This window comes from Leucoraja erinacea, chromosome 3, assembly GCF_028641065.1.
Source record: "Leucoraja erinacea ecotype New England chromosome 3, Leri_hhj_1, whole genome shotgun sequence".
NCBI lineage: Eukaryota > Metazoa > Chordata > Chondrichthyes > Rajiformes > Rajidae > Leucoraja > Leucoraja erinaceus.
In genome coordinates this window covers 93,620,161-93,643,936 of record NC_073379.1, presented here as the reverse complement: position 1 = coordinate 93,643,936, position 23,776 = coordinate 93,620,161, and the positions used below count along the sequence as shown (strand labels likewise).

The 23,776-nt window shown below is 39.8% G+C and overlaps 1 protein-coding gene across 1 annotated transcript in view; it reads left to right on the top strand.

Annotated features, from left to right (window-relative positions):
• Positions 1–23,298, top strand: part of wdr36 (WD repeat domain 36) — a 73,579-nt gene extending 50,281 nt beyond the window's left edge. The window contains exons 18-23 of the mRNA XM_055633208.1: positions 5,151–5,245; positions 7,156–7,301; positions 8,721–8,840; positions 9,382–9,463; positions 14,419–14,606; positions 22,762–23,298. Coding sequence (XP_055489183.1) covers positions 5,151–5,245; positions 7,156–7,301; positions 8,721–8,840; positions 9,382–9,463; positions 14,419–14,606; positions 22,762–22,911 — 781 coding nt within the window. The 3' untranslated portion in view covers positions 22,912–23,298. The remainder of the gene's footprint in view (positions 1–5,150; positions 5,246–7,155; positions 7,302–8,720; positions 8,841–9,381; positions 9,464–14,418; positions 14,607–22,761) is intronic.
• Positions 23,299–23,776: the final 478 nt, after the last annotated feature.

The following is a 23,776-nucleotide window of genomic DNA, read 5'->3' as shown; positions in this document are numbered from 1 at the left end:
CCCTAGGATGCAGACCATCAGGCCCTGGGGATGTATCAGCCTTCAGTCCCATCAGTCTACCCAGCACCATTTCCTGCCTAATGTGGATTTCCTTCAGTTCCTCCGTCACCCCAGATCCTCTGGCCACTACTATATCAGGAAAATTGTTTGTGTCTTCCTTAGTGAAAACGGATCCAAAGTACCTGTTCAACTAATCTGCCATTTCCTTGTTCCCCATAATAAATTCACCTTTTTCAGTCTTCAAGGGTCCAACTTTGGTCTTAACTAATTTTTTCCTCTTCTCATACCTAAAGAAGCATTTACTATCCTCCTTTGACTTCTTGGCTAGCTTACCTTTGTACCTCATCTTTTCTCCCTGTATTACCGTTTTAGTTATCTTCTGTTGCTCTTTAAGCATTACCCAATCCTCTTGCTTCCAGCTCACCTCTGCTACGGTGTACTTATCTTTTATTTTTATACTGTCCCTGACGTCCCTTGTCGGCCACGGTTCCCAGTTACTCCCTTTGGAATCTTTCTTCCACTTTGGAATGAACTGATCCTGCACCTTCTGTGTTATTTCCAGGAATATCTGCCATTGTTGTTCCACTGTCATCCCTGCTAGGGTATCTTTCCAGTCAACTGTGGCCAGCTCCTCCCTCATGGCTCCATAGTCCCTTTTATTCAATTGTAACATCAACACCTTCGATTTACCTTTCTCCCTCTCCAATTGTAGATTAAACGACCATATTATGGTCACTACCTTCTAATGGCTCCTTAACCTCGTTCCTTTATCAAATCCAGTTCATTACATAACACTAAATTCAGGCCCCAATACAAGCTGCTCTAATAATCCATCACGGAGGCACTCCACAAACTCCCTTTCTTGGGGTCCAGTACCAACCTGATTTTCCCAGTCTACCTGCATGTTGAAATCTCCCATAACAACTGTAGAATTACCTTTACTACATGTCAATTTTAACTCCTGATTCAACTTGCACCCTATATCCAGGCTACTATTTGGGGGCCTGAAGATGTCCAATTAGGGTCTTTTTACCCTTACAATTCCTTTGTTCTATCCATAATGACTCCACTTCTCCTGTTTCAATGTATCTGCTTGCAAGGGACTGAATTTCATTCCTCACCAACAGAGCTACCCCACTCCCTCTGCCCACCTGTCTGTCTTTTCGATAGGAGGTATACCCTTGAATATTCAATTCCCAGCCCTGGCCCTCTTGCAGCCATGTCTCTGTAATTCCAACAACATCATACTTGCCAATATCTAAGTCTCCAGCTCGTCCACTTTATTTCTTACACTTTGCGCATTCATACACAACACTTTGGCCTCGGTATTCACCTCCCCTCTCGCACCGCTCGCTATTGGCCCTGACCTTACTCTCTTATCCCTTCTCGAACTTTCCTTCCCATTAATTCGAGAGTCTTTTGTAACTTTTCCTGTACTCACTTCCCTTTCAACTCCATCTTTATACTCCCAATTTGTCAATCTCTCCGCCTCTTGCCGATGTATAAGAGTCCACATCTTGAACAACATATACAGTAGATGAGGTTGGAGAAGGTGCAAGAGAACCTCTGCCTAACCGGAAAGGACTGTCGGTCCCTGGACAGGGTCGAGAGAGGAGGTATAGCGACAGGTGTTGCATCTACTGCGGTTGCAGGGGAAAGTACCTGGGGAGGGGGTGGTTTCGGTGGGAAGGGATGAATTAACCAGGGAGTTGCGGAGGGAACGGTCTCTGAGGAAGGCGCAAAGGAGTGGATGTGGGAAATTGTGGTTAGTGGTGGGATCTTGTTGGAGGTGGCGGAAATTTTTGATTTTGTTTTATCAGTTGTCTCAGTGCAAACCTTTTTTGTGTGTCTAGACTCCGGAACAGACATATCCTGTCTCACTCTGCAGGGTTACTTTAAAAGAACAACTCTCTTGTATGGTGCAAAGTTGATGGGTCATTAACCTGAAACATGAACTCTGTTTAATCACAGATACTCCAGACCTGCTATGAATTCCAAGCACTTGATGGTTTCTTTGGATGCTGTCCCAGGCATAACATGTCTCCTGTATGACCAAATGTTGGTGTCTTTATGTGCTTTATTTTTGGGGGAAACCTCTTTCTGGCCCAGAGGTCAAGTTATTCAACACAAAGGTGCCATGTGTCTTAATAACAATATAAAATAATTGGTATTTATTTGATGGCTGAAGGAAGTGGACCCCTAACCTGTTTTTAGTCGCTTCACTTCTCTGACCCAGATCATAGACCAGAAAGAAAAATATTTTGTTTAAAATTCGTTCTATGAGTGGATTTCACTGATTGATTGACAAAAGATTTTCAAGGTGGCATTCATCTATAGCTGTTCTGGTCTAAACTACAACAAAAACAATACAACAAAAACAATATTTTTTGGCACTTCTCTTCAATTGTCACAAACATGTGACAATAGTAAACCAATACCAATTGTTGGAAAGCAACGAAGCAAATCAGAGTCTCGCTCAAGTTGACTGGTGCAGGCTATTTGAGGGGAAAGGAACATCGGCCAAGTGGGCTGTTTTTAAAAGTGTGCTTATGTAAGCTCAGGATACGTACGTCCCCGTTAGAGTGAAGGGCAAACGTAAGGAAACTTGGCTGGTGAGGGAAATTGAGGCATTGGCCAAAAACTAGAAGGCTGCGTGGGACAGATATAGGCAGCTGGGATCAAGTGCATCCCTGGAGGAGTTTCAGCAGCTAAGGAGTAAACCGAAAAAGGAGATCAGAAGGGCACAAATTGGCCAGGAGATAATGCTGGCACGTAGCATTAAGGGCAATCCCAAAAGCTTTTATAAATACATAAGGGGGAAAAGGGTACATAGGGAGAGAGTGGGACCTCACAGGAATTAAAGCGGTCACCTCTGTGTGGAGCCACAGGAGATGGGCAACGTCCTCAATGAGTATTTCTCCTATGTATTTACCAAGGTGGAAGACAGTAGGACAGAGGTACTTGGGGCAGTCAATGGAAGTGTCTTGAGAGCAGTCAGTGTTACTGTTGAAGAAGTACAGAAGGTACTGTCGTGTACGAAGGTAGACAAATCTCCAGGGCTTGATCAGATATATCCGGGAAACTAGAGAGGAAATTGCGGGAGCTCTGGATGAAATTTACGAGTCGTCCTTAAATAAAAGAGAGGTGCTGGAAGACTGGAGGGTGGCAAATGTTGTGCTTCTTCTCAAGAAGGGCTGCAGGGAAAATGCTGGGAACTATAGGCCGGTGAGTTTAACATCTGGAGTTGGAAATTTATTTGAGAGCATTCAGAGGGATAGGTTATACAGGCATTTGAATGGGTACGGACTGATTAGGGGCTGTCAGCATGGTTTTGTACATGGGAGGTTGTCTCGCAATCTGATTTTTTTTTTTGAGGAGGTAGCTAAAAAGGTCGATGAGGGCACTGTGGACATGGGTACATGGATGTTAGTAAGGCATTCAACAAGGTTCCGCATGGTAGGCTGCTCTGGAAGGCTAGATCACATGGGATCCACAGAGAGATAGCTGAATGGATAGCAAATTGGCTCCACGGAAGGAAGTAGAGGATAATGGTGGAAGGTTGCTTCTCAGACTGGAGGCCTGTGACTAGTGGTGTGCCTTGGGGTTCGGTGCTGGGCCTGTTACTGATTGTCATCTACATAAATGATTTGGATGAGAACATGAACGGCAAGATTAGCAATTTTACTGATGATACAAAAGTGAGCATATAGTGAAGATGTTTGTGAAAGATTGGTGCAGGATCTGGATCAATTGGTCAAGTGGGCAGAGGAATGGTTGATGGAATTTAATACAGAGAAGTGTGAGGTGTTGCGTTTTGGGATGTCGAACAAGGGCAGGACCTACACATCAAATGGTAGGCGTCTGGGTAGTGTAGAGCAGAGGAATCTAGGAGTACAGGTGGCATGGTTCCTTGAAGGTTGAGTCGCAGGTAGATAAGGTGGTCAAAAAGGCTTTTGGCACTTTGGCCTTCATCAGTCAGAGTACTGAGTATAGAAGTTGGGAGGTCATGTGCAGTTGTATAAGACGTTGGTGAGACTGCATTTAGTGTATTGCGTTCAGTTCTGGGCATCATGTTATAGGAAAGATATTGTCAAGCTTGAAAGAGTTCAGAAAAGATTTACATCGATGTTGCCAGGACTAGAGGGTATGAGCTATAGGGAGAGGTTGAGTAGGCTGGGTCTACTCAACCTCATGGAGCACAGGAGGATGCGGGATGATCTTATTGAGGTGTACAAAATCATGAGAGGAATAGATCGGGTAGATGCACAGAATCTCTTACCCTGAGTAGAGGAATTGAGGACCAGGGGAAAAGATTTAATAGGAATCAGAGGGGTAACTTTTTCACTCAAAGGGTGGTGGGTGTATGGAACAAGCTGCCAGAAGAGGTAGCTGAGGCTGGGACTATCCCATCGTTTGAGAAACAGTTAGACAGGTACATGGATAGGACAGGTTTGGAGGGATATGGACCAAGCGCAGGCAAGTAGCTAGGACATTGTTGGCCAGTGTGGGCAAGTTGGGCCGAGGGGCGCGTTTCCACACTGTATCACTCTATGACTCGAGATTGTTGCTCAAATGTTTTTCTTTTCTCATTCAACTGAGACTGAAATTGGTTGAGATTGAAAAAGATTCTTGATTAAAGTGACAAGGAAAAGTAATTATTTCTCATATTCTACCTTAAGATATTTATATACCTTTTTCGGTGAGGTTATGTTATACCTAAATATAATATAAACATATTGGTGTGTATAGATGAATGTAAATGTTTCCACTGCAGTACTTAAACGAGCAAGGACATTTCGTCAAAGTCTTGGCCAGTGTTTATACCTCAGTCAACGCCTCCATAGATTTCTAAAATGATTGGTAGTCTTTTGATGTTGATAAAAGGTTTGTTGACAAGCATGAACATCAGTTGCTATTTTTAAGCACGTGTCTACTACATTCCAAAAACAATTACATTTTCTGTACATTTTTGGGAATCTCTAAAGCACTGTTTTTCACACGTGGAAAGATATTCTAATAATCCTCAATGGGCTGTTAATGCCCTTTCAAAAGATAAATACACATGTTAAGGGGAGTTGACTATGAAATGCAGCTCTGATGATTGTGATATACAGTGAATCTGAATGTTTGTTTCTCCTTCTTTTGCTTAGGTCTAACAAAACGTTATATAATATTATTGCCCTTCGTCCACTTCCTGCTGATTATCAACCTGCTGTTACAGTGCTTCCTGGAGCGTGTCAACAAGGTTTTTATTAAAACCCTTTTTTCTAAAAATTGCATTTAAATTCTAGTTTTGCTTAATATGTGCTACAGGTGCACAACCTTTTATCCGAAGATCCAAATAACGAAAACCTCCGAATAGCGGACATTTTTTCAGTCCTTGAAGAAAGGTCCTTGAAAACGTTCACCGAGGGCGGCCCGCAGAGGTGACAGCGGAATCTCTGGTCGGTCCTCGAAGAAAGGGGAACTAAATCCCCATTCATAAAAGAGAAGGTGAGGGTATATTGCGTGGGAGGGCTAATAATTGACAATCTGCTGCTGCCTGCCCGCTGAGTTAAAAAGTTCCCACGGTAGACTCACGATACACAGTGTATCGTGAGTCTTGTGTGGGAACTTTTTAACTCAGTGGGCAGGCAGCAGCAAATTGTCGCTCCCTTCAGTTTCACCCCACCTACACCCCTCTGCTTCCCGGCCATGTGTGTGACCCCTTCCCTCCCCTCTCCAGCTCCCCGCGCATTGCACTGGCACGGGGGCTTTGCACTGTCTTCACGTTGGAGCCAGTTCCAGTCACCGGAGACGTCAGGACCAACGGGACACCGACCCCCAGGCCCACTGCAAGCACGGAGAACCCAGAGACCCACAGCCAGCAGCAGCCCAGCCCCGTTCCAATTCCAGAGGAACACGCTCTCCGCTGTCCCCGTAGGGACAGAAGCTGATGGCTCGGGCTGTGACGTCTCCGGACACCCCCCTGTACAGGAGCTGAGACTGGGAACTGTGGGGTTGTTTGCAGTTGCAGAGGGAGGGGGCAAGGGCGGTATAGTTCCCAGTCTCAGCTCCATTCCAGGGGGGTGACCGGAGACGTCAGGACCAACGGGACACCGACTGCAAGCACGGAGATCTCATAGACTCACAGCCAGCAGCAACTCTAGCCCAGCCCCGCTCCAACTCCACAGGAACCCGGGTTGCGGATGAGGGGGCGCAGCTCGGGCTGTGGGCGAACTGCCACTTGTCGCTGTAGCGGCGCATCGGGGAGCGGGTTCCTGTTGGTCCTGACGTCTCCGGCCACCCCCTTGGACAGGAGCTGAGAGACATCAGGACCACCAGAAGCCGCTCCCCGATGTGCCGCTACGGCGACAAGTGGCAGTTCGCCCACAGCCCGAGCTGCGCCCCCTCATCGGGACACCGACCCCCAGGCCCACTGCAAGCACGGAGATCCCAGAGACTCACAGCCAGCAACAACTCTAGCCCAGCCCCGCTCCAACTCCAGAGGAACCCGGGTTGCGGATGAGGGGGCGCAGCTCGGGCTGTGGGCGAACTGCCACTTGTCGCCGTAGCGGCCCATCGGGGAGCGGATTCCTCTGGAGTTGGAGGGACAGGGAGACACAGCGGCTTTTGAGAATGGTGGGCAATCACTTCCAAAGTTCTGCCCACACAGTCAGTACACCTCTCCTACACTTGTCTCCCGCACTAAGATCCTCTCACAGAGAATGATCCCAGCCTAACCCTCCCTATTCTCTCCTATTCTGCAAGAAAAAACTACATTGAAGACTCAAACTCGCGATCGAGTAACTGCCGGGATCGAGGCGCAAACTCGCGACCTTGCGGATACGAGCCGAGCACTCTACCACTGAGCCAGCCGTTAAAATCTACGCTAAAAATCTTCCATTCCGAAAGCCGAAAAATTCTGAATTACGAAAAGTGTCTGGTCCCAAGGCTTTCGGATAAAAGGTTGTGCACCTGTATTTCAAATGACTAAAACCACATTTTCAAGAATTTCTAATGTTAATTATTTTGCTTTTTTAGATTCTATTTAAGGGGAACATGTAACGGATGTGCATCACTTTTCTTCATGGCCTAAATACTTCATGTTAAGTTTATAACAAGTTATTGGCATTTAACATTTTATCAATAACATAATAAACACTTTTGGTTTAGATTTGAAGACGTCTGACATTGAAACAGAAGTGCAAGATCAGATGATAGAATATGAATCATCTGAACAGCTCGGAGAGCAGTTGGTGACACTCTCCTTGCTTCCAGAATCACGTTGGAAAAATCTTCTCAATCTTGATGTTATTAAGGTAGCAAATAATTTGCTTTAGTAATCAAAACATTTTTGAATTCATATTTTAAAATATATTTATAGTGGTGACACTGGGAACTGCAGATGCTGGAATCTTGAGTAAAACAAAGTGCTGGAGGAACTCAGTGGGTCAGGCAGCATCTGTGGAGGGAATGGACTGACACCGTTTCGGGTTAGGACACTTCTTCAGACTATTGGGGTGGAAGGAAGAAAGTTGAAAAAGAGAGGTAATTGAGTTACAAGGCTGGCAAGCATATTTGGATTTGAGAGCAGGTTGACTGGCAGATGAGTGGGGTAAGGAGGCGATAGGTGAAAAGGATACAGAAGGGTGTCAGATAAGGAGGAAAGTGGAGGAATGAAATGTTAAGCTGGAGGGAGGGATATGAATGAAAGGGGTGAAAAGAGGGGAACTAAAAAGGAAAAAGGCGACCTGAGGATGAGATATGAGTGGCTGGAAGTTGATAGATGGTGGGTGAAATGCATGAGCACTGGGAATGGGAAGGGGAGTTACAATGATTAGAAACCACGATATCCACCAGGACATGACGTATAGAACGCAAGTGTCCAGTGAAATGGTAGCTTAGTTCATGCTTGTTTTTGCCAATGTAAAAGGCCACATCAGTTGCACCAAATGCAGTAGATGAGGTCTGAGAACGTGCACTTGAAACCGCTGTCTCACCTGCAAGGACAGCTGGATGAATTCCGTGATTCGATCATCCCTCCCGCCCTCTTCTCAGATGCTTTGCCTGCAACTGCAAGAGATGTCACACCAGTCCCTACACTTCTTCTCTTATTTCCATCCAGGGATTCCAATGTGGCCTCCTTTAAATTGGTGAGACCAAGCATCTTCCAATCAACATCTCCCCCACCACCAGTATCTACCTATCATTTTCCAGGCTTTCCAGCTTTCCCCCCCCCCCCCCCCCCCCCCCCCCCCACTTCAATCAGTCTGAAGACAGGTCCCAATCCTTTGCGTCTGTCCATACCTTCCATGGATACTGCCAGACTCGCTGAGTTCCTGTAGCACTTTGTGTGTTACAGTGGTGTTACTTAAAAATTATTTAGACAATCGTGTTATCAATTTTGTGCGCACAGGTTGCTTGTAGACATTTTATTTGATGATTTACAATATCTAAGTGAATTTGTTCAAATTTGGTTATAATTTATACCTGAATTTTACCACATATTTTAGATGAATGCTATCTTTGAATTTTTGTCAAATAATAAGTCTTAAGCCCTAATTTCATTACCTTCAGTTTAATTGAAAACTGAGGATCTTTTAATTAGGTAGAATGATATATAACAGTTTTAGTTTGATATATTTATTAAAACATTTAACACATTTTAAATCATACTACAGGTATGTGCATCTGTTGTGTTCTTATTGCTTATCTGATTTTGTTTGGATGATCTACAGAAAAGGAACAAACCCAAGGAACCACCTAAAGTGCCCAAATCTGTTCCTTTCTTCATTCCAACGATTTCTGGCCTTGTGCCTCACTTTGCCGCTGCAGAACAACAAGGTGCTGAGGGTCAGGTATGAGGAGAAAAAAACAATCATATTTTATACACTTATGGTGGTATTGACATTACTTGGGTCTGATCAAAGGCCTCTGTGTGTAGGGCTTTTAAATACTTTGTTGGTCGTATTTTTTTTCATCACTTTAATTTTCCTGCTTTGGAGATGTTACTGCTGTGAAAGTGATGACATTCTCCAGCAGTACTTAAAATCTTAGTATCAAAATTAAAAGCTGTTTTGTCATAATTAGAATCATCTTTCTTCCACTGTAAATGGAGAATTAGATTTATATGTTTGAAAGTTACAGTAAAAATGTAATCTGTACCGTTGACAATAATACAGACATTAAATATATCAGAAGCAATATGGAGGGTTATTAAGAATTAATATCACCTAGATTATAAAATTCTCTGTATGGATTCAGCTCTTGGCCACTGAGATAGGTTTCACACAGATGCATTCTGTTTCGTCAACACTCAGGATAATTTGTACATTTGAATTTGATAAGTGTGCTGGGATCTATTTTTAATTCTCAAAAATATTTTGGTATTATTTTCAGTCCAAAGTGGTAAATCTGGGAGTATTGGCACAAAAAACAGAATTGTACATGCAGCTGGAAGGTGCTCTGGACACCAACAATTGTGAGTGACTTGTCATTATTTTCTTGGGTACACTTGATATTTAAATTACACTACTCCTGATATTGATAATTACCTATTTATCATGAATTGTCATTAAAGAGAAATAATTCTAAAACAATAAGAGAGGATGTGAGAGAGGGTGTTGTGGGGGGGGAGGGAGAAGAAACAGCGAGCGTTGTGGCGCTTGGGGGGAGGGGGTGGTGTTGGGGGGGGTGGGTGGTGGAGGGGGTGGATGTGGGGGGGGGTTGTAGGGCAAGGGGGAGGGATGTGGGGGGGGGGGGGGGGGGTGGGGGGGGGGGTGTGTGTGTGTGGGCGGAGGGGGTTTGGCAATTCCATTTGCCACGTTTTCATCCTCTTACTCAGCTTATCTTGTCACAGAGTCCAAATGTTCTCATCACTGCATGCCTTCCCACCTATTTTTGCATCAACTAACTTTGGATATCATTTACTCAATTTACTCAATACTCAAATGATTGGATATCATTTACTCAATTTATCGTTTAGCGAAGGATATTTTTTGGTACAATTGGATCTGCTCTTTTAGATAGCAAGGAATTGGTCAATGGTATTTTTATCAATCAAATGCATGCAATTATTGTTTTTTTGGAACTGGGGATATCAATTTGCAAATAAATACAATAGCAAAATGTTCCATTCTTAAACCCAACTAATTTAAACAGTTGAAAATCTAGTGACTTCTTAAATTGGGTTCACAACAGACAACACAGCATCATAAAAGAGCCTTTCAAATGTAGAACCATAAATCAACTCAACAGTGCTGATTCTAACTTTTGTAGATGAAATATTAAAACATCTACAGTATTTTCTTGCACATGATCTCTGCACTTGATTTTCACAGAATTGTAAATATATTCTATAACCCTATAGATTGAAATAAAAACAATTTGATTAAATATTTGATACATCTTCACAAAGGGCTCATGGGGCATTCACAACTTTTTGTTGGCTGTTCACCTCTGGACTTTGTCCACCAATCTACCAATCAGCCCTCCCCCCAATTTTCAACATGTCATCTGTCCATATCTGGAGGATATGGACAGATTACATTTTGGGTCATGATCCTTCTTAAGAATGATTGTGGTTTGGGGGAAAAAGCTGGAAGAGGTGGGGGTGGGACAAAGTCAGATAAGTGACAAGTGAATACGGTTGGGAGGAAGGGCTGATTGGTGGACAGAGGTGAAAAGCCGACAAAAAGCTGTCACCATGAGGCCTTTGTGAAGATGTATCAAATATTCAATCAAATTTGTTTTTATTTCAATCTACAGGATTAGAAAATATACTTATAATTCTGGAAAAATCAAATGCAGAGAACATGTGCAGGAAATTATTGCAGTTTTAATATTTCATCTGCAAAAGTTAGAATCAGCACTGTTGAGCTGATTTATGGTTCTACATTTGAAAGGTTCTTTTATGATGCTGTGTTGTCTGTTGTGAACCAATTTAAGAAGTCACTAGATTTTCAACAAGTTAAATGAGTTGGGTTTAAGAATGGAACATTTTGCTATTGTATTTATTTGCAAATTGATTTTCCCAGTTCCAAAAAAACAATAAATGGATGCTTTTGATTGATGAAAATACCAATTGTACCAAAATATATCCTTGGTAAGTGGCTAAACGATAAATTGAGTGCATGATATCCAAAGTTAGTTGATGATGCAATAATAGGTGGGAAGGCATGCAGTGATGAGAACATTTGGACTCTGACAAGATAAGCTGAGTAGGAGGATGAAAACTTGACAAATGGAATTTAATGTAGGAAGGTGCGAGGTTCTGAAGGAAGAATAGAAAAATAGAATTATTTGGAGGGAATCGATTATTATTTTGTATAAGATAAACCTTAGCATATACATACATAATTAATTATGAGGGCAAATGGCATATTGACCCTTGTTATGAGGGGATTTGGAGTTTAAAAGCAGAAATATGGTTACAATTATACATACTGTTGGTGAGAACACAGTTGGAAAATTGCCTATAGTTTTGGTTCCTTTATCTGGCATTGCGAGTAGTTCAAAAGGTTTTTGATAATCTATTGCGATGAAAGAGATGTCCTATAACAAATGGCTAAAATAAATTGGCTCTGTATTCTTTGGATTTTGGAAGAATTGAGGGGTGGTCTGATCGAAAAGGGCGAGCCAGTTTAGATGCCAATATGTGGTAGAGTATTGACCATGAGTTTTAATTATTTCTGTCTTAATGTAGGCCCCTGTTATTTCCATTGCCATGGAAATAAACACTTTCTCTGCCTTTCATTGAAACTGTTGCTGTTTGAGTCTTGGAGTCAACCCATTGTTTCTTATTTCATTATAACCAACTGCAAATTCTCTGTGTGCCAAATTTATTGCTGCAAGCTCATGAAACTGAATTTTATAAAGGGGGATTGTATCTTACCCTAGATTCTGTTCCACCCTGCAACCATATCTACGTCTGTCTTAATTGCCACAGGTGGCTTCTTAAAGCAGTTCCTGATTCAGAATCAATAATTCCTGAATACTTTTCCCTTGATTACACTTGACAAATTAAAATATATCTCCAAGTAACTTTGGTCTGTGGGGCTTAATCAAAGTAATTATTACAAGTTGTTTTCCTTCTGTATTTTTTCAGTAATCAAGATTTTCACTTTGTCACCAGCAATAGTACGATGAGATAAGGTCCCTTTTCTGCCCTTCCCTTGAAAATTGGTTCATAAAATCGGAGTGGGTAAATTAATTAATTGAGTTGAATAGTTCCTTAAAGAGCGATAATTTTGTTTATTTAAATGTAAAATGAAAAAGATGACTAGCTCCATTGATAGTTTAAAGAAATGTAGAATATCAATTTGATATTTTCAATATAAAGTTGGAAAGATCCACAAGCAAGGAAGGATGGCAAAATTCTGATTAGAGAAATGAGGCCAGAAATTGCAACATACAGAATTTTTAATTTATAATGGACTAAGTGGACCCGTTGGGTCCCATGTTCACACGGGAGGGCTGGTCCTCAACGCAATATTCCACCTCTCCACCAATTCCAATATTGGTACGCAATGGGGGGCTTTATGGAGCCCTAGTACGGGTGTTGTGGGCCGAAGGGACTGGTTTCCAGAGGGCTTGGGCTGGCAACTCAGTCACTCAGGTCTGGTGAGCTGGCAGCTCAGTCACTCTGGCCTGGTGGGCTGGCAGCTCAGTCACTCTGGCCTGGTGGGCTGGCAGCTCAGTCACTCTGGCCTGGTTAAGCTCGCAGCTCAGTCACTCTGGCCTTGTGGGCTGGTGGCTCAGTCACTCAGGGCTGGTGGGCTGGCAGATCAGTCACTGGTGGGCTGGCAGATTAGTCACTCAGGGCTGGTGGGCTGGGAGTCACTCGTGGGCTGGCAGTTCACTCACGGCTACTCCTTGAAATTCCATTTCAAGCAGAGTGCAGGCCACCAAATTCAGTTTCATAGCATTTCAAGCAGAGTGCAGGCCACCAAATTCAGCTTCATAGCATTTCAAGCATAGTGCATGCCTCCAAATTCAGCTTCATAGCATTTCAAGCAGAGTGCAGGCCTCCAAATTCAGCTTCATAGCATTCCAAGCAGAGTGCAGGCCACCAAATTGCCAAACAACTCATTGCATTGTCATTAAGGGCTAACAAATCATTTATTGCAAGTACATTGCAGACTCACAGTTCAGTTGATTCACAGCTTAGAATCACAGTTGTGGACTCTTCCTCGCGATCTTCCGGAGTGACTGACTCGCGTCCAGGCATCCGGGGTTTTATAGTCCTGCCCCCCTCCCCTAAACACTCATAACTTTTTTATTTTTCATCGATTGGAAAAATCCTCGGGGCTGCCTCAGTGGAGGAGGACTGAGTAAGATGGCCAAAAATCATAGCGCTATATGGTAGCGTTTTTTCTAAAATCAATATACAGCGCAGACAGGAAGTGGTCAAGATGAGACTTTTAGTTATATAGATGGTTGAATTTAACATAGAAACATAGAAAATAGGTGCAGGAGTAGGCCATTCGGCCCTTCGAGCTTGCACCGCCATTCAATATGATCATGGCTGATCATCCAACTCAGTATCCTGTGCCTGCCTTCTCTCCATACCCCCTGATCCCTTTAGCCACAAGAGCCACATCTAACTCCCTCTTAAATATAGCCAATGAACGGGCCTCAACTACCTTCTGTGGCAGAGAGTTCCAGAGATTCACCACTCTCTGTGTGAAAAATGTTTTTCTCATCTCAGTCCTAAATGATTTCCCCTTTATCCTTAAACTGTGACCCCTTGTCCTGGACTTCCCCAACATCGGGAACAATCTTCCTGCATCCAGCCTGTCCAACCCCTTAAAAAATGTGTAAGTTTCTATAAGATCCCCCCTCAATCTTCTAAATTCTAGCGAGTACAAGCCGAGTCTATCCAGTCTTTCTTGATAGTAAGTGACACAGCAGCAAAGTTAAAAGACTGTGTGTTCCTAATCTGTCTCATTACAATTGAATCTCCTTCATTCTTGCTGCATCATGGTTTTGGAACATCGTCCACTGAGGATATACATTCTCCACTTGTGGGTGTACATTCACTGCTTGAACATTGCAATTGAAGATGTTTAGGTACCTTCTGAAGAATAACAAGAGGTAGCAATATAAAGCTGGTCTTGCAATGACATATAAACTATAGTATAGTTTAAAATTTAATAGTTCTTGACTATTTTGAGTACAGCTGTGGAAAAATATTTGGGTTCTGTTCTGAAACATTTATATCTTTGATGGGGGTAGTGTGCAGAATTTTGTTCATTGTCATAAATTATATTCCGCACCAAAAGAAATGGGATAAATTTGCATATTTTTCCCTTGTGTGGGTGATTTCTCATTTAGCTGCAATTGTTTTAAAATATTGGTTGTTATGAATAATTGTAACCAAATGAACATTTAAAGAAATAGTTTCAAAGGAATTGAAAATTCATTTGTTTTCTGCAGATGACCATGTAATTAAACTTTTGAAAGGAATGGGACCATCGAATATCGACATTGAAATGAGGAGCTTGGCTCCAGAAGGAGGAGGTTCTTTGAATGTGATGCAGAGCTTTCTTCAAATGATCAGCTACATGCTTTGTACAAAGCGTGATTTTGAATTGGCTCAGGCCTACCTGGCACTGTACTTAAAGGTAATTTTTTTTTAATTTGGAAACATAGATCATTTCAATTTACAGCTTCATTTCACTGTAGGAGTAAATCTAAGCACTTGTTAAAAAGCTGGGTGTTTAGTATGCACATGAAAAGGTCATTGCCATATCGCATAAGGTGGTATCCAGCTTTTTGTATGTAAATGTGCAAAATATGTGCTTTCTTGTTTTTCAGGAAAATTTTTTAATCTGGGACTTATTCTTAAAATTTCAGCTAAAAGCTTCCATTTTTTAAATAAATAAATGGTGATTAATATAGAATCTAATTAGATAGGATCTAAAAGAAGATGACCCATCCCAATGGTATTTTTCTACATTGAATTTGCATGTTTTTTAATATTAATTGGATATTTGAACAGCTTTGCAACTTGAGGGCTTTGTGAATATTGCCAGCATCCATGGTGTGCGTTGGACTGGCGTGTTGGTCAGATGTTGGTGACTGATGAAAAGGCTTTTGTAAATATAATGAAACATAGACCAGCAATGTTAACCCGTTATTTTAATTGTTAATTAAAAGTAGCTTGCTAAAATAACAAGAACTTTAAGATGTTCTGACTTTCCCAAATCAACCAATGTAAGATATGTGTGAGTGAGTAAATTGAAGTAGATTGTTGTCAGACTATTACAAGCTTCCTTCCCCATTTAAAATTTGGGTGATGAAATAAGGGACTTTGCATTTGGAAAATGCATTGCTATCAAACATGGGTCATACTAATTTTTCCTCTAATTTACTTAATTTGTGGTTATCCACAGACACTACTCAGCCTATAGATTTGTGGGTGTCACAGTGGTGTTGCAGCTAATGCAGGTTTGACCCAGTTCCAGTAATCTGGGTCAGTGTGGAGTTAGCATGTTCTCCATGTCATCCCTCATCTCAAAGATGTGCTGTTTGTTGGGCTTATTGGCTGCTATTAATTACCCCAAATGCTGTTGGACGATGAGAAGATCAAGGGGGTAAATGTATTAATGAACATGTGAGAAAGTAGATTACATAAATTAGGAAATAGAAATGTGATTAGTCTGAGAACCAGTATAGACTTGATGGGCCAAATAATGGCCTTTTACATTATATGGATTTTAAAGACCCAAAATGATAAACACCATCCTGGAGGCTATGTGACAATTTTAACAATTTGTCCAGTTTTCCAGGGCCCAAACATGAACTGACAATCCTTAAGACACAATTGATTTTATTCCGCTTTCTCACACGAGAAAAAATAGCGATCGTGAAAAGGAATCTTCTTTTGGCACTTTCATTATCACAAAAATGCTATTTTCTGGAAGCTTTGATTTTGATATTCCATGACTGCACTGCTCACTGACTACATTGTTCTGTTGTTTTAAGCAACTTGTACACCAATGGTTGAAGGCCAGTGTCTAGAATATTAAATAACTATCACCCCTGCTATTTGCCCTAATGATAGAACCCCTGGCTGAAAGTATAAGAATTCATCCGAATATTCAGGGCTATAATACCAGGGACTCAAAGAATAAAATCTCATTATATGCAGACGATATACTTTTATATATTACAAAGTCACAAACGACCATACCAAATTTATTAAACTTAATAGAGGAATTTGGGTCTTTTTCTGGATATAGAATAAACTGGAACAAAAGTGAAATCATGACATTAAAACCTCAAGAACCTACACACTTATTGAAGTTCCCCTTTAAAATCGCAACAGAAAAATTTAAATATTTGGGTATTCAGATTACTAGAAAATATAAAGCATTATTCAACGCTAATTTCATACCTTTATTAAATAACGTTAATACGCTGATTAAATTTTGGAAAACACTACCCTTATCATTATTAGGTAGAATAAATTCAATAAAAATGATCTTCCTACCACAATTACTATACCTATTTCAGTCTATACCGGTATATATACCAAAATATATATTTTTTAAATTAGACTCTAATATTACTAATTATATTTGGGACTATAGATCACATAGAATCACAAAAAAACACTTATGTAAACCAAAAGAGGTCGGGGGACTTTCACTTCCGAATTTTATGTATTATTACTGGGCAGTGCATATTAAGAATATGATTTATTGGTTGGATAGTTCTACCCAACAGACAGAATGGATAAAAATGGAGAAGGAGGATTGCCATCCTTGTAATATAGGAACGATCCTCTTCTCCCCAAAAAAACTGAATAACACAATATATAAGAAGAACCCAATTATATATGGTACAATAAGAATTTGGAAACAAATAAAATTATCTTTAAAATTAAGAAATCTATCACTGTTAATGCCAATAGCGAATAACCCTTTATTTAAACCATCTCTTATTGATAAGACATATAACCAATGGGAAAGTCTCGGAATTAGAAGGATCGGGGATATGTACGAAATGGGAAACCTACTATCATTCCAACAATTACAATTAAAATTTAAATTGAAAAACAACCAATATTTTAAATATCTTCAGATTTGCGATTTCATGAAAAAATATATACAAGGATATCAAAAAGTAACTCCTGACTTATTGGAAGAAGCAATGAATATTGAAGCTGACTCACAAAAATTAATATCATATTTATATAATAGTATTCTAAATATAGACCTACCATCGACAGAGGTACTTAGAGAAGAGTGGGAACGGGAACTAATGATAAAAATTACGAAGGTTAAATGGGAAAAATACTTGATATATGTTCAATATATGTAAGACATAATCTAATTCAATTTAAAATTGTACATAGATTATATTATTCAAAAACAAGATTGAACAAATGTTATCCAAATATATCCGCCACTTGTGATAAATGTCTAGCCCAAAAGGCAACTATAACACACTCCTTAGTTTCCCGCATAAAACTTTATAGATTTTGGAGTGATATTTTTGAAATATTTACAAAATTATTCAAGACAAGAATGGAACCTAATACTGAAATTATTATATTTGGCGTAATGGAAGATGGGAATAAATTGAACACATCTCAAAATCTATTCCTTAACTATGGTTTAATAATAGCAAAAAAATTAATACTTAAATTTTGGAAGGGTACATCAATACCAACGCTTAAAATGTGGATTGCAAGTATGTTGGACACAGCTCATCTTGAGGAAATGCGATTCCTCCTAATGGATAAATCAGACCAATCAGACGAGTTGGTCTCCATTCGTCGTTTTTTTGGAATCATATAGTGCAACACAATTGTAAAAGAACTGTTTCAGGACTGGACGAGGGTTGGTCAAGATTATAAATAATGATCTCCTTTTCTTTTTTATTTTCTTTTCTCTATTTTCTCTCTCAGCTTTCTTCATTTACTCGTTTTCTTTCTTCACACACTATGTATTTCACATCTTTCTATCCTTTACTATCTAACTTATTTTTCTTATCCTAATCTTTTTTCAATGTAACAAAAAAAAAAGAAGTTATACATAAAATGTATTATGAAAATATATATTAGGCACTTTGGTGCCATATGACTGTACTTACTTCTAATAATTTTTTTAAAAACATTTTTTAAAAAAGAATATTAAATGAAAGAAGTTTGACAGAAAAGTGATATTTAAATACATAGGAAAATTATTTTCTAAATTCATAAAAAAGATATTTGATTGACCATTTGTAAAAATTGATTTTGGACATTTGGCCAAATCTTTGAAAGAATTTTGTGCTTTCCTATAATTCCAGAAGGCAGTTTCAGGTTCAGGTGTAATTTCTTTCAGCCGTGAAACAAGGTCGATGGAATAGTGAATTTTTAGAATTCTCCAACTCAGTTATGGAGTTCCTCAGGACTTTAAAAATTAGCTTTCTAGTCTAAAGAATTATCAAAGTCTGTGAATAGATCATGCACAAAACTGTTGGATTCCTTTTTTTTTTTAAAGTAACACTGAGGGCGGCACAGTGGATAATAGCTGCCTCACAGCACCAGAGTTCGAGCCTGACCTTTGAAGCTGCCAAGATAGAATTTGCACATTCTCCTTGAAACCGCATGGGTTTCCTCTGGGTGCACTGGATTCCTCCCATGTCAGAATGATGTGCGGGTTTGGAGGTTAATCGGCTGCTGTAAATTGCCCCCAGTGTAAGGAGTAGATTCAAAAGTGGGATAACATCGAACTAATATGAATAGGTGATGGGTTGTCAGCATGGACTCAGTGGGTGAACGACACATGGTTATCTTTCAATCGATTATTGCGAGATGGCCTGTTTCCGTGCTGTAATTGTTATCTGGTTATATGAAATCAATGACATAGCATCCCATCCTCGTCAACACTGGTTGGTTTACATCTGTGCCTCCTCAAAAGATGTTTTTAATATAGCTCTAATGACCAAGACCACATGATTGCATTAAATAATTGGTTTATATAAAATATTGAAGCTCAAAGTCGCTATGAAAGCTGACCATGTTCGCTTCCTTCACTGCCTGTGCACCTGCATGCCTACTTTTCCTGTACCATGACACCCAGGTCCTCGCTGCTCCCCTTTTCGAGTTCGGCCCGCCCCTTTTTTTTTTTGCCACAAAATGGATAACCTCACATTATTGTAATCATTGTTGTAGAAATTAATTCTGCAAACATTTGTGAAAAACAAAATCTTGTGATTATGAAATGATTCATCAAATGTTGTACAAAACTAAATGTGACATCAATTGATATATATAAACTTCCATGTATACTCAATCCATCTTTTTTTATTTGTGGTGAGACAAAATACATTTAAGAACATTGTAGGCTTTGAAATAATTGTATGTGAGATTTGACAATTGAGCAACCTATTCATGAAAAGGAAATTATATCTGAAATCTAATTTGTTTTAAAGTAAATAATTGAGCATAAACTTGAGTGTAATGTGTGATGTTTGGTGGACTGTGGGGTGGGAGGACCCGTTGCTCCTCTCGTGCAGCAGGTGGTGCTGCACAGGACAAAGGGAGATGTTTTGTATACAGCTTATCCTGTCTGTAGACAGTGCGAGTGTGCAGGCAGATTCTGTGTGTGCAGCCATTTTGAGTTGTATTGCTGCCAGCATTGGGTAAAGCATTCATGACTTCTGTTGTAAATTGAAGACTGCCAAGTTTTATGCAGACTTAGAAAACGAACACGAAATAATGTATGTGGTCTTTCAGAAGGCTTTTCATAAGGTGTTGCACAAGATCATGAAACAAGTGATGAAAGATGGTAAATCAGAATAGGCTGTTTACAACTGGCAGATCTATTTTAGCACACATTCAGACCTCGAAAACGAAAGTGGTGTCAGGAGTGGGATACTTCGGTTATGTCCAAAGACCCACATAAGAGCCTATTTTTCGATTTAAAAAAAAAAGAAAAAAAATGTTCTTTGAGTTCTGTAGTATACTCAAACTAACACGTCTCGGCAGTTCGATCGTTTCAATCCCGAGCAAGAAAGGTTGTCGTTTTATTTTGAAAGTTTGACAATTACTACTGATCTGAAGAAGGCTCTCTTGTGTTCATCAATGTCTCCAGAAACTTTTACTTGCGGAAGAAGTAACTGAAGTTTCATATGCTGAAATCACAACAGCTTTTCAGCTGCATTTCGAAGAAAGTCAAAATTTCCTAGCAGCTCGCCTCGATTTCTACCAGACGGTGCAACAGGAAGGGCAATCGATCACCGAATTTCTTGCCGAACTTCGTACCAAGGCAAGGGCATGTGATTTTAAAGCTCAATGCTGCAAAAAGTGCCAAGACAGTGCGTTGCGGGGTTAGACTGGTCATGGGCTGCAGGCACGCATTTATCCTGCAGGCGATTCTCAAGGAATCAGATGCCTCATCGAAGAATGTGTTGCAGTGTGCTAAGATGGCCCGAGCTGCTAACTAAAGAACTGCGCAAAATGGCCGGCAAAACAGCATCAAAGCTCAGTGTCAAATGGCACTGGTCCAAAGAGTGTGACCATGCATTCACCAGGTTAAAGGAGATGCTCGCCCAGAAGACGCATTTGGTTCACTATGACCCATCGAAGCTGATCTCGTTAGCCGCTGATGCATCGCCTAGTGGTCTTGGAGCAGTAGTCTCACAGACGGCGCTGAATGGCAAGGAAGAACCAATCGCGTTCGCATCCAAAAAGCTGACGACCGCCAAGAAAAACGACAGTCCTGGAGAAAGAACAGTATACAGCTAAAGCAAATACTGATATCACTTCAAAAGAGAACACTGAGGAAAACTGAAATGCAAAAAAGTCTGGAAAAAAAGAGTGAAGCGAGGTCCAGCTAAATGGAGACGTTCAAACTGGAAAGGGGGAATGTGATGTTTGGTGGACTGTGTGGCGTGGGAGATGTTTTGTACATAGTTTATCGTGTCTGTAGACAATGTGAGTGTGCAGGCAGATTCTGTGTGTGCAGCCATTTTGAGTTGTCTTGCTGCCAGCATTGAGTAAAGCATTAAAGACTTTGTAAATTAAAGACTCTCAAGTTTTATGCAGACTTAGAAAACGAACACGAAATAATGTATGTAGTCTTTCAGAAGGCTTTTCATAAGGTGTTGCACAAGGTCATGAAACAAGTGATGAAAGATGGTAAATCAGAATAGGCTGTTTACTCCTGGCAGATCTATTTTAGCACACGTTCACATAAAGTAGCAATTATGCATGCATAAAATCTCATGACAGTTTATTCAATTATTTGGGGAAACCTACGCGTTTGGTGTTTAATGACTGGCATGATGATTTTTCAAATATTAGATTGAAATATACAGCATGGAACCAGGTCCTTTGGTCACCGAGTCCATGCCGACCATTAATCAACCATACTGTGCGTTGCCATGGATAGAAATTGCATTTTAGATACAATTTCTCCATTTAAGGTTTTAAGTATTTTGTTGACTATGATTTTGCAAACTTGTAGTATTGATGCCTTATTTTAATATAGGCCTATAATAGGTCTATATAGAGGAGAAAATTGTCCAAAACTTATCGAAGTATGCATTTTGCGGATAATCCAATTATTTGTCATTACTAGTAATATGTAAATAAATTTTATTATGGAATGACATCTGTATTTCAGCAAGGTTTTATGTTGAATTAAAAAGAATGTTTTATAGAATTAACCATTTTATGTACTCGCATTATCTATTGTTTTGTATATTTTGTATGGTCCTAAATTAAACCTGGCTATTTTATTAGTTATGGTTATACCTCTGCTAAGTAATAATCAGAAGAATGATTACATCGATATGTTAATGTTATTGAATCAACCATTCACACTAGTTCTATGTAATCCCACTTTTGCATCCTCTCCCTTTACACCAGCAGAAGTTTATAGAGATCAATTAACCTGTAAACCCATACATCTATGGGATGTAGGAGGGGAGAGAGACCACCAAGGGGAAACCAGAGAGAATGTGCAAACTCAACACAAACTGTCACAATCGAACCCAGGTCTCTGGCGCTTGAGACATCACCTCCACCACAATCTTTAATCTATGATCCTTCCTTTTTAAATTGGAATCTTTTTTTATTTATAATATTCATAAGAAAATAATATGTTAACTTTACCATGTTTGGAAGAAAGAAAATTATGATCCTTTGTGAAATCAGTATTTTTTTTAGATCAGTACAACCTAGGAACAGGCATTTCGGCCCACAATATCTGTGTCAAATATGATGCCAAATTAATCCTTTCGACCTGCACATGCTCCATGTTCCTCCATATCCCCAAATTTTCATGTGCCTATCTAAAAGCCTCTTAAACGCCACTATTGAATCTGCTTCAACCACCACCCCTGGCAGCACGTTCCACACTTGGTGTTAACACTCTTGCACATCTCCTGTAAACTTTTCCCCCTTGACCTCAAAACTATCCCCTGCAGTATTTGACATTTCCATCTTGGGGTAAAAAGATTAACTCATTAACATATATCTTAATTATCTAAACTAGGTCCCCCGTCTGTCCATCCCTTCCTCCCCACCCCGCCTCATGCGCTTCAGAGACAACTTGGAGCTTCAGAGGCTAAAGCATAAGCTGATAAATGTATAAAATGATTTCACTGAAGTTATAGTTTAATAACTTTAAGTTACGTAGTTACTGAATTAATACATTTTTAAATGTCATTCAGAGCCCACATTGCAGGTAGGTTGATGCATCATTCATTGTGCTGGATCATATCTGTCCTCATTTACAAATATGTTAATATTCTTCTTTTTCTCTCCTGCCATTGCAGCTCCATCTCAAGGTTATTGCTGCTGAACCAGTTCTATTAGAAGAAATGTCTAAAGTCTCAGTGCTGTTGGAAGAAACTTGGATGCATATGCAAACTCTATTCAATAAAAGCATGTGTCTCCTGGGCTACATGAAAAGTGCTCTGCTGTAGACTGAAAATTAGCACTTCAATGATTCAGTGCCCATTCTACTTCATCACACCCACACATGTTATTTTGCCACTTTTTGTTACATTATATACTGTGCGTTGCCATGGATAGAAATTGCATTTTAGATACAATTTCTCCATTTAAGGTTTTTAAGTATTTTGTTGACTATGATTTTGCAAACTTGTAGTATTGATGGCTTATTTTAATATAGGCCTATAATAGGTTTATATAGAGGAGAAAATTGTCCAAAACTTACCAAAGTATGCATTTTGCGGATAATCCAATTATTTGTCATTACTAGTAATATGTAAATAAATTTTATTATGGAATGACATCTGTATTTCAGCAAATTTTATGTTGAATTAAAAAGAATGTTTTATAGAATTAACCATTTTATGTACTCTCATTATCTATTGTTTTGTATGTTTTGTATGGTCCTAAATTAAACCTGGCTATTTTATTAGTTATGGTTATACCTCTGCTAAGTAATAATCAGAAGAATGATTACATCGATATGTTAATGTTATTGAATTATATAAATACTCATTTAGAAGAGGATCAACACCAATATGTGCACAAAAATATTGGGAATTATCGCTTAAATATCTGGAAGAAATAAGAAAGACAGAATAAGGTCATGGTGAGGAATAGGAAAGGAGTAAACCAGCATGCAGTTTATTTGACATGAGAGATCTTGCGTAGGATGCAAGAATGGTGAATGTTAGATATTTAATTAGCACATAAGTAGTGAAAGTGTAGAACTAGAAGCAATAGGAAAAAGTGCATAACTAAATATCTGTCCTGGCCCAGCACATTGCAATTACAGAGAAAGCTCATCAAGCGTCGACTTCGTCTGAAGTTTGAGGA